The sequence below is a fragment of the Hippocampus bargibanti genome, linkage group LG10 (assembly GCF_051943395.1).
Source record: "Hippocampus bargibanti isolate YZ-2025 linkage group LG10, ASM5194339v1, whole genome shotgun sequence".
Taxonomy (NCBI): Eukaryota; Metazoa; Chordata; class Actinopteri; order Syngnathiformes; family Syngnathidae; genus Hippocampus; species Hippocampus bargibanti.
In genome coordinates, this window is record NC_142743.1 from 24,339,628 (window position 1) to 24,351,088 (window position 11,461).

The 11,461-nt window shown below is 39.6% G+C and overlaps 1 protein-coding gene and 1 long non-coding RNA gene across 2 annotated transcripts in view; one reads left to right on the forward strand and one right to left on the reverse strand.

Moving 5' to 3' along the window:
• The window catches only part of LOC148893069 (uncharacterized), an 18,189-nt gene extending 9,301 nt beyond the window's left edge, over nt 1-8,888 (forward strand). Inside the window, 4 exon segments of the mRNA XM_089005866.1 lie at nt 794-983; nt 3,158-3,231; nt 4,731-4,859; nt 5,241-8,888. Of these exon segments, the coding sequence (XP_088861992.1) occupies nt 794-983; nt 3,158-3,231; nt 4,731-4,859; nt 5,241-5,347 (500 nt within the window). The 3' untranslated portion in view covers nt 5,348-8,888.
• LOC148893068 (uncharacterized) overlaps nt 1-11,212 on the reverse strand; it is a 24,302-nt gene extending 13,090 nt beyond the window's left edge. Inside the window, exon 1 of the long non-coding RNA XR_016116195.1 lies at nt 9,530-11,212. This is a non-coding gene — a long non-coding RNA (uncharacterized LOC148893068). The remainder of the gene's footprint in view (nt 1-9,529) is intronic.
• Between the last annotated feature and the right edge of the window lie 249 nt (nt 11,213-11,461).

Here is an 11,461-nt window from a genome sequence, read left to right on the forward strand (position 1 = left end):
CGTTCCCAGGTCCCCATGAAACATATTTTTTTTTATTTTTTTAGCCTTAAAACTACACAAAATATACCATATTTTATAGATAATAAATGTGCTATGGTATTATAATGAAAGAAATAAACTGTACCGTATAACAAAGTTGTTTTATTGACCTTTGTGATGGTCGTTGATGGCTTGATGGAATGGAGCGGCCGCTTTCATCAGCATTAAACACTTGATGAGGAATGTAACCTTCTTCTATCCCCATCTTGAGGAATGATCTCTGGTAGGTGCTTTCTCTGCCATCATTTTACCTTGTTCCTCATCAATTGTGTTCTGTTGAGCTGGCTTGATCGCATTTGGCATCAAGTGTTCAGATGGCTTTTGCGGGTTATTTGTGGAGCCTGATTGATGGGATATTTTAACCTTGCACTCTACATTCTGCCTTTGAACTATCAAAGTTGAAACGAGTCCAAATGTCACTGTTTTCTATCCATTTTGTCACTATCTCTCTGTCGTTTTTTAACCACCTCCCCTCACTGCTGCGTTCTTGAACAATCATGTGGCTTTAACCGAATACTGGGGGCGGGGAATAGAGAACAAAAACAGTCGGCTGCCATTTTGTTGTGAGAACGGGCTCGTTCGCGAACGACACATCACTCATAGTGTGTATCCCGAAAAATAGTTTGTATGCCAAGGTAAATTTAACGTTTGTAAACCGCAAAGTTCATAAGCCAAGGCGTTCGTAACCCGAGGTATCACTGTATTAAAATATCCTCCATCCTGAAATCTTTGTGACGTTTCTTCTCGCTTTCAGGCAAGAAAGGGCGCCGCAAGGCCCGCAAGACGGACGCCAGCGACTTGACTCCTAACCCGCAGAAGCTGCACAACATCGGCGAGCAGCTGCAGAAGCTCAACGCCGCCATCGACAGCGTGGGGCCCGTCAATGACCTCCCCGCCATCGCCAGGGCCAGGTTGCGCAAGGAGAAGAACAAGCTAGCGTCCAGGTAACGATTCGGAACCCTAACCGCCTTCCAGCGTTAAAAGTACACACGCTCCCCAACTTACCAACGAAATATGTTCCGAAAGGTTGTTTGTAAGGTGAATTCGTTCTTAAGTTGTTTTGTATGGAATGTATGTTTAAAGGACAACCGACAAGCGACACACAATGCATTTTGGGTACTTTGTTTGGTCTGAAAACTTCGTGATGATCTGTGATGATGAGCTTGGGCGCCATCTTGTGCGTTTTCTGGGACGCTACATTGGAGTCCAGACGGCTCGAATTGATACCGAAGGACTTCTTTAATCGATTCCAAACATTTATGCTTTCCTCTTCAGAACTATTTGAATCATATTCATAACTGGATGAGTAAAAAGAAAACATGTTTTCCGAATCTGAAGTCTCTGAAGCCATTGTTTTGATTCTGGAGCAAGGCTGTTTGTGAAGGAGTATCCGGGCGTGACGTCACGAACAAGGGGGGGCGGGACTTCCTGAATCTCCCCAGTTCTGAACTCATTTTGTGACAGTTTTGGGGGACTTGAAGTCATTTTTATTGTTGTTTTGCATTTGACTAAAAATATCAGCCTGCGTGTTTTGGCTATTTTAGACGCTATCAACGTTTTTCTGATGTCAGTTAGGAAACAAAAAAATAGTCTTGGTTGTCCTTTTTAAGGCTTTTATAAGTAACCTGCATTGGTTTGTGCTGAAAAATAAATTGTTGTAAGTAGGGGAGTGTCTGACAAAAAAACATATAAAAAGGAAAACAAACCTCAACGCCACTTTGACTACACACCAAAAAAAAAAAACAACAATGGTTTTCTTCATAGGCCTTTTTGCTAAAGTCACGGTGACTCAGACGCACAGGATGCGGGGGAGAAGGTCAGGTGGAGTTCAGACACTGGTGGGGGGGGGGCTGTCATCATGACAAGCAGAAAAATGCTCTCCAGAGCCTTTTTCCAGTGTGTGGAAAAGTTTGCCGCTTGGCTTTTTTGAGTGTCTGTCACCGCGGGGGGGATCCGGACCCAGAAACCGGAGCCCACATCTGCTCTCACTGCCATTCACAAATTTATTCGGGAATTCAAACTATGATGTAGAGCACAGGTGTCAAAGTCAAGGCCCGGGGGCCAAATCTGGCCCACCACATCATTTTATTCGGCATGCAAAAGCAATCAAGTGCCACGATGCTTGCTAAAGTTGCTAAAACCCGAGTTTCAAATTGTCCAATGTAAACGTCAATAATAGGCTAGTAACGGATTGTTCGAGAACTATAAATGTCGTACAGGGATTCATAGTGTAATTCGACGTGGTGAGGCAGTCAGTTCTTGTTATACTGTAGTTTATTTCTTTAATTACAATACCATAGCACGTTTATTATACATACAATAGGGTATATTTTGTGTAGTTTTAAGGCTTATTTAGTAGAAAATTATGTTTTATGGGGACCTGGGAATGGATTATTCTCATGTTAATGGTTCTATTTGAGTTACTTCCGGGTTGAGTGAACGCTGGCTCGTGTAGGCTGCTGCTGCTCACCAACAGACTGTAAAGTGACCTTGAGTTTTGAAAGGCGCTTAGAAATGACATTTATTATTATTATTTCCTATGGGAAATTAATGTTTGGGATACACACTTTTCACCTTACAAACTCTGGGAACCAATTAAGTTTGTAAGCCAAGGTATCACTGTATTTACCTAGCTAGCTAGCTATTTGCTACCTGCTGGCTGTCTAGCTGGCTACATATTAGCTATCTAGTTGGCTATTAACTAGCTATCTGGCTAGCTATCTGGCTGGATGGCTATCTAGCTAGCTACGTAGCTGGCTATCTATTTGCTATCTAGCTATCTATCTATTTGCTATCTATTATCTGTCTTGTTGGCTATCTAGTTGGCTATATATTAGCTATCTAACTGGCTAGCTGTCTGGCTGGCTGGCTGGATATCTGGCTATCTAGCTATCTGTATCCTGCGACTGTAAAGTGACCTTGAGAGTTTTGATTATTATTATTATTAGTATTATTATTATTATTATTAATATCCGGCCTGATGAGTGGCAGCTCCCAAATCGTATCATTCCTTCGTGCGCCTGGTATTTTTGCGTTTTTTTTTTTCCTCTCGTCTAGGTGTTTTCAGATTGTTGACTAACCTTTTTCTCTCTCGTTTGTGTCTTGCGCCACATTGCAGGGCCTGTCGTCTGAAGAAGAAGGCGCAGCATGAGGCCAACAAGATTAAACTGTGGGGGCTCAACCAGGAGTATGGTCAGTTCTCCCATTAAAAAAAAACTCCATATTGATGCAAATACCTCGGTTTACGAACCCGCCACTCCATTCCATCAAGCCATCAAGGACCATCACAAAGGTAAATAAAACCACTTTATTATACTGTACTGTTGATTTCTTTAATTATAATACCATAGCACATTTATTAGACATAAAATAAGGTCTATTTTGTGTAGTTTTAAGGCTTCAAAAAATAGAAAATGATGTTTAATGGGGACCTGGGAACGGATTATTCACATTTTAATGGTTTCCTATGGGAAATTAATTTTTGGGATACACACTTTTCGCCTTCCACGCTCTGTCTGGGAACCAATTAAGTTCGTAAGCCAAGGTATCACTGTATTTCGTAAGAGGTAATTCCTGACAATGAAGTGGTTTTTCTGAAGAACTTTATAAAAGTCACAATCTGATGAAAGCGTTTAAAAAAAAATGCGACTTTTTTTTATGACTCGGTGGTATAAAGTGTGTGTGTGTGTGTGTGTGTGTGTGTGTGTGTGTGCGTGCGTGCGTGCGTGCGTGCGTGTGTGTGTGTGCGCGCGCGTGTGTGTGTGTGTGTGTGTGTGTGTGTGTGTGTGTGTGTGTGTGTGTGTGTGTGTGTGTGTGTGTGTGTGTGTGTGTGTGTGTGTGTGTGTGTGTGTGTGTGTGTGTTTCCCGTGAAGTTTGTCGAGCCACTAAATCCTTGGCAAAGCAAACAGGAATGAGCGGAATGTCGTTAGTGGTGTGGAGATGGGGGGCCTGAGGGGGGTGAGAAGCAAAAGCGACGGCCGGCTCACAAAAAATTTTCAATCAAATATTCACAGTAAAAACTCACTCTATATATATATATATATATATATATATATATATATATATAGATATAGATATAGATATTTCTCCTTGAGTATCGTAATAAGCAGTACTATCGATATAACGAGACTTTACTGTATATATAATAGATGTAATCCACATCACGTCGTGTTTATTTATTGTTACATTCATTTATTTTATGACATTTCATTTAAAAAAATCAAACCATCGGCATATTCAGTTTGGAAATATTAAAAAAAAAAAAACAAAAAAAAACTTTTTTTTTATTTCAAAGTAAAACCACATCATTTTTTCTTGAGATTATTTCCTTCCCTTTAGGAAATATGATTTGTTACATTTTTTTTTAATAATGATAACTTCATTATTATCTTACCTTTTGGAAAGTATAGTAATAATAATAAGTATTATTATTATTATATTAATAATAATAATACATTTAATTGACAAGTGCCTTTCTGAACACCTAAGGACACTTTACAATTAAAAGAACAATACACAGAACAATAATACCACAAATTAAATGATGAATAATAATATCTTTTTAATGTAAATAACATTATTTTTTTAGGGTATTTTTTTGTGGAAACAATTTCATTTCACGTTTATTTCCCAATGACGTGACATGCATTTGGCGCTTTCTCTCCATCTTCATGTGGCTGCAATGACCCTAGAGAACCTCCTGGGGGCACTGCTGCGCATCAAAGAGCTGATCCGGCAAAAGGTGGAAAGCGGCGAGGAAGACGACACGGCCGAGCCAGGAATGACGCGGCGCCTGGAGGACATCCTCTCTCAATCCACTGGTGAGAAAAACATGCCAAGTTCTGCTCAGAATTCTCGCGTGTTTATTTGCTGTCATTATTTTCGTCATCTACAAAATATTTTAGATTTCACAGAGAAAAAAAATATTATATATAATTTTTTATTAATTTGTATATATAGAATTTTTTATTAATTTATAATCAATGTTTTTTTCATTTGGGACATTGCATTCACGTAAAAAAAAAAAAGATAAATAAATAATTTGAAGAAGGTTTTTCACCGCAGAGAACATCAAAACAAAACAAAACAGATAAACAACAACTCTGTATCGGCCATTTTGAGATTTGCAACCTCCTCACGGTTGGGGCCCGGACCGCATGTAAACGTACCTTGTACCGGCTTTATCGCCATGGCAACCGCAGGTCCTCTGGTCGCCGGGCGGACCAAAGACTTCGTGCAGAGGATCCTGGCGGCCAGCGGGGGTCCCGACGGTCAGCACAAGGAGCCTCCCCGTCAGGTGGCCCTCTAAAAAAAAAAAAAAACCAAGCCAGCCCTTTGGATGTCCCCGTCTGGGTGAATGCTGCTCTTGGAAAAGCCCCGCCATGCGCTGTACTCGTACCCCATTGTGCCTAGCAATAGATATTGCACTGTGTTTGTTAGATCCCCGTAGTGGTCGGTGGGGGTTGGAAATTAGAAGTTCTTCAACTTGATTGGTCAAAGGGAGGAATGTTTCCGTCCCTCCCCAATCATCGTCCAAATAGTTAAACGTGGCTTCCGTGTGTACCTAAAAAGGCCACACGAGCTCAAATATTTTTCCCGTCGTAATAAAAATTTGAATACATTTCCTTTTAAAACTCAATATTTGTTCCAATACCTAATTTGAATATATTATCACCATTTTTTTTTATTGTAATGTTACAAAAACATGCTTTGGGGAAAAGGAAGTTTGTTTTCGAGCCAGGGAAAATTCAGATTTGCGACAAGAGAAAACGTATCCTAATAATACGTTTTAATTCAGATGTTTTTAATCATTGTTTTAATAAGGAAAAAAAAATCTGAATGTAACCATCCTAAATTCAGATTTTTATGTTATTTTTGCAGGGAGGAGGATGTACTGTGAGATTAAATATAACATTTTGTTGCTGAGAAAAATAGTCATATACAGGTAACATCTGACTTGGGACCGAGTTCCGTTCCGACCAAGCGGTCGTAAGTCGAAATGGTCGTAAGTAGAAATCCATTCAAAATGTCGAATAGAGATTTGGAAGGCAAAATGACACGCAAACTCCGCCCCTCTGGCGCCATCACACAGTCGATTGCTGCGCGAGAGTGAGATACTGGCATGCCGCGTTGCCGGCATGCTAGCGCATTGCGGTGCCAGGCGTAGAATAAAAAAAAAATCAAACATTGTGTCTGGAGGTCATGGTCGTAAGTACGGGCGCTTGTAAGTTGAGCCAGTCGTAAGTCGGATGTTACTTGTAAATATATATTAACCTCCTAACGGGGTGGGGGAGGAAGGGTACATAGAGAACGTTAAGCTAACACCAAAAAATGGAAGTTATAACAGGAATACAGGTAACATCCGACTTACGACCAGCTTGACTTTTGACCACCTGTACTTACCACCATGACCTCCAGGTGGTAAGTAGTATTTTTTATAAATTTTAATTCTACGCCTGGCACCGCAAAGCGCTAGCAAGCCGGCAACGCGTACGACAATTTTGGCCGGCCAGCTAGCATCTCACTCTCGCGCAACAATCGACCGAGTGATGGCACCCGAGCGGGGAAGTTTACCAGTCATTTAGCCTCCGAGTCTCGATTCGACATTTTGAATGGATTTCAACTTGAGACCATTTTGACTTACGACCGTTTTGGTCGGAACGGAACTCGGTCGTACGTCGGATGTTACTTGTATATAGATATATTCAGCGACACAATTTATTTTAGAAATGCATCCAAATATCTCAAATAGAATTTTTGTCGTTTTATCATTTCAATCCGTGTGACTTTTCCGAAAATGTGTTTCTTTTCACATTTTTCCAACAAAATAATTGAGTGAGCCCCATTTTCCAAAGCTCCGTTTTAAAGGACATGAGGGCAATCCTGTCTTATATATTGTTTTCTTTTTGTACACACCCCCAACCCCAAGCTTTCAAATGCCCACTTCCCCTGCCCTCATTTTTGCCCCCCCCCCACCAAAGCTGCACCTTACTTCATCCAAAGCGACCAAAGAGAAAAAAAACCTCACATGTGCTGCCAACCTTTTGCTTTGATATTTTTGACTGAAGCACCAGCATGCACCCCCACTTTCACCCCCCACCCTCCATTTGCGGCCCTCCCACCCAATTATGTAGCTTACCTTTGTAACACTCTTGGAGAGCAAATAATGCCCCCCTTCCCCTCTTTTTATGAGATGATATAATATGCACGCACCCACATGCACAAAAAAATTATTTTGCAACGTTTGATGAATGGACACGGGCTCAAATTCCTTTCTGTGACTCCTGCGGTCTCCTTATTATGTCTTTAAAGGACAACCGACACCAAGTTGCATCCATCATTTGTAGAATGACTTCTACTGAGCGCATTTGACAAAGATTTCACCGCATATAGCTATATTTCACATTTTAAGACCCGCACTGAATATTCAGGAAGTCTTGTTTTCCAGTTGGTGACGAGTCCGTACATGACGTCACGAAAGGACCACCCACTGACCGAGAAAGCGACACACAATGCATTCTGGGTATTTTGTTTGGTCTGAAAACTTCGTGTTGATGGCGAAATTAGAAGGAAAACACATAAATAATGCGATGGTGAATCATTGTGTGTTGCACCACGACTACCATTTGATATTCGCTGACACAAATTCCCAGCAGACAAATCGGCCCATTTCCAACAGCGCCATCTTGTGCAATTTCTGGGATCCGACATTGGAGTCCAGACAGCTGGAATTGATCCGGAAGGACTCCTTTAATCGATTCCAAACATGTATGCTTTCCTCTTCAGAACTATTTGAATCATATTCATAACTGGATGAGTAACAAGAAAGCATCTTCTCCCAATCTGAAGCCATTGTTTTGATTCTGGAGCAAGGCAGTTTGTGAAGGATTTTCCTGACGTGACGTCACGAAACAAGGGGGCGGGACTTCCTGAATCTCGCCATTTCCAAGTGCATTTTGTAGCCGTTTTTGGGAGACATTTTTATTGGTGTTTTTCGTTTGACGAAAAATATCAGCCTGCGCGTTTTGGCTATTTGAAATGCTATAAAACGTTAGCAAAGTTAGGAACCAAAAAAATGGTGTCGCTTGTCCTTTAAATCAGTGGTCCCCAACCTTTTTTTGCGCCATGGACCGGTTTAATGTCAGACAACATTTTTTTAACTCATTTTGCTAGCTAACGGTGGGCTAATTTTAGCGGTATGTATCACGTGACCGAGACAAGCGTTTTGACATGCGTCAAGAGTAAGTCACCGATGGATGTAATCGGGTCATTTTTCATTTTTCAACATAAAACATAGTTCGGACTCAGATCATAAATAAAACAGAAATGATGTCAATTATTTATTCTTTCTGCGCGGCCCGGTACCAAATGAGCCACGGACCCGTACCGGTCCGCGGCCCGCGGGTTGGGGACCTCTGATTTAAATGGAAAAAAAAAAAAAAAACGCCTCCGCAACAATAAATGCGTACGTCTGACAAATGTAACAAAATGTTCACATTCGCATGCCAGAAGGCGTTTTAGAAGCCAATGTTCCCAATTTTGATTTTGATTTTATTTTTGTGGGTTATGCATATTATTGACTTTTTATTTTTTGGCCATGTTTGCCTTTCTTCTGTGAAGCTGTTAGACCAAACGTGTCCAAGGTCTCTAAATGTTGTAGGACATAAAAAAAAAAAAAATGGAGAACCCTTTTTTTGCACTGTGGTTAGGAAGCAACTACGCACCTTGCTCGAGGACGGACAGTCCTCCTTAAAAAAAAAAAAAAAAAACCCCAAAAAAACAAAACATCATTGCACCTTTTGTTTTGTTTGTTTATTGTATTGTATTTTATGTTTTTATTTTATTTGAATTTGTTTATGTTTTGTTTATTTTATTGTATTTTATTTTATTTGAATTTATTTTTTATTTTTTTATTTTTATTTTATTTTGTTTTATTGTATTTTATTTTATTTTATTCTTGTGTTTTGTTTATTTTAATTTCTTTTATTTTATTATTTTTTTATTTTATTTTATTTAGTTTTATTTAGTCTTGTTTTATTTTATTTTATTATTTCATTTCATTACGTTTCGTTTTATTTTATTTTATTTTCAACTCTGCAGTGTGAAAAGATGCCGAGTTCGAAACGCTGACTGGTTTGCTGTCAGAGGAGCATCAGCGTGTTGGTTTGCGTCGCCACCAAGTGCCTAGCGTAGCCTCGTAGCGTGTTTGTTTTGGGTGGGCGGGGTGAAAATAGTATGTTGCTTCAAAAGCGTTTTTTAATGACTTGAAATGTGTTGTGACTGTCAAAAAAAGTCAAAGTATTTGAATATAGTCGTGCCTTGAAATCCCGTCCGCACCTTTTCACGTCATCCACTAACTTTTAAAACAATGAAAGGCATTAAAAACATAAGAGAAAGACAGCATGAGCTACGACCAAAAAAATCGATACCTCGTGATACCTCGGCTTACCAACTTCTCCGTTTACGAACGTTACATTTAGGACCATTTCACCTTGGCATACAAACTATTTTTCGGGATACACACGGAGCTGCCACAATGAGTGATGTGTCGTTGGCGAACCAGCAGTTCAAAAGCACAGTGTAGACTGCAAGGTTAAAATATCCCATCAATCAGGCTCCACAAATAACCCGCACAAGCCGTCTGTACACTTGATATAAATAAATCAATAAAATAAAATACACTAATGCCTTGACATGCAAGCTAAATTTGTTCCGTTTCTCAAATCAGATATATATATATGTAAATACAGTGATACCTTGCCTTATGAACTTAATTGGTACCCAGACAGTGTTTAAGGCGAAAAGTGTGTATCCCAAAAATTAATTTCCCATAGGAAACCAGTAAAATGAGAATAATCCGTTCCCAGGTCCCCATAAAACATCATTTTCTACTAAATAAGCCTTAAAATGAAACAAAATAGACCTTATTTTACGTATAATAAAGGTGCTATGGTATTATAATGAAAGAAATAAACTGTACTGTATAATAAAGTGGTTTTATGGACCTTTGTGATGGTTGTTGATGCCTTGATGGAATGGAGTGACCGCTTTCATCAGCATTAAACACTTGATGAGGAACGTAGCCTTCTTCTTCCACCATCTTGAGGAATGATTCCTTGTAAGCTTTGGCAGCTTTATGGTCAGAAGTGGCTGCCTCACCATGACGAATGACACTATGAATCCCTGTACGACACTTAAAATTCTCGAATCATCCGTGGCTAGCCTTGAAATCGTCAATGGATGACGAACTTCCAGGTTGCCTCTTGATGATATCTGAGTAAAGTTGCCCTGCTTTCTCTGCCATAATTTTACCTAGTTCCTCATCAATTGTGTTCTGTTCAGCTGGGTTGATAGCTTTTTTGCATCAAGTGTACAGATGGCTTATTTGTGGAGCCTGATTGATGGGATATTTTAACCTTGCAGTCTACACTCTGCTTTTGGGCTATCAAAGATGCCAAGGTAAAATTTTCATCAATGTAACGTTCGTAAACGGAAAAGTTGGTAAGCCAAGGGGTTCGTAAACCGAGCTATCACTGTACGCTAATTGTAAATATTCCCATGTATCAAGCTAGTCAGATAACGAGCGCCAAGAGGGTCAACCAAAGCAGTTTGGCAAATTTCATGCCGTCGCGTCAAATATAATATTTTGGGGGTGGGCGGGGGGTGTCAGTCTGTCTTTGACCACAAACCAGTCAGCTTGTAACGACGTCCTTGGCCAATAATTGCAAACATTCCGCCACAGCTTTGTCAAATAATGTAATCATGTACAGTAACACCATCTACTCCTTCAGTAATCACACTACTGCAGTACTCTTGACAGTAATATTTGGACCTTTTCACGCATTTAACTCCTTTTTGTCAACCTTTAAGATGAAAAACTAACAAACAAACAAAAAAAAGACATAAGTGCCGTAAAAATAGAAGCCTATTTTTGGTTTGTACTGTTTTTTTTTCCTCTTGTGTATGTATGTATGTATGTCTGTCTGTATTTCTTGTAATCCTGTATAATGTCTATTTTAATATTTATATGCAGCTGTTGTATTAAAAGTATATTTTTAAAATAAGGAATCTTGTGTTTGTGTGTGCATGTGTGTGTGTGTGTGTGTTTTAGACTGTGTGCCGCAAGAAACATCTAAAAAAATAGAGAAAATAAGATAATAAATTTCATTTCTAAGCGCCTTTCAAAACTCTCAAGGTCACTTTACAGTCACAGGATCAGTTTTTCTGTGGGTGAGTAGTGGCAGCCATACGCGCCAGCGTTCACTCAACCTGGAAGTAACTCAGATAGAAAGCTAGCTAGCTAGCTAATAGTTAGCTAATAATAATAATAATACATTTCATCTAACTCATCCAGCTAGCTAGATAGCTAGCCAGCCAGATAGCTAATAATAATAACAAAGGGATATGAAATATAATTCTGATA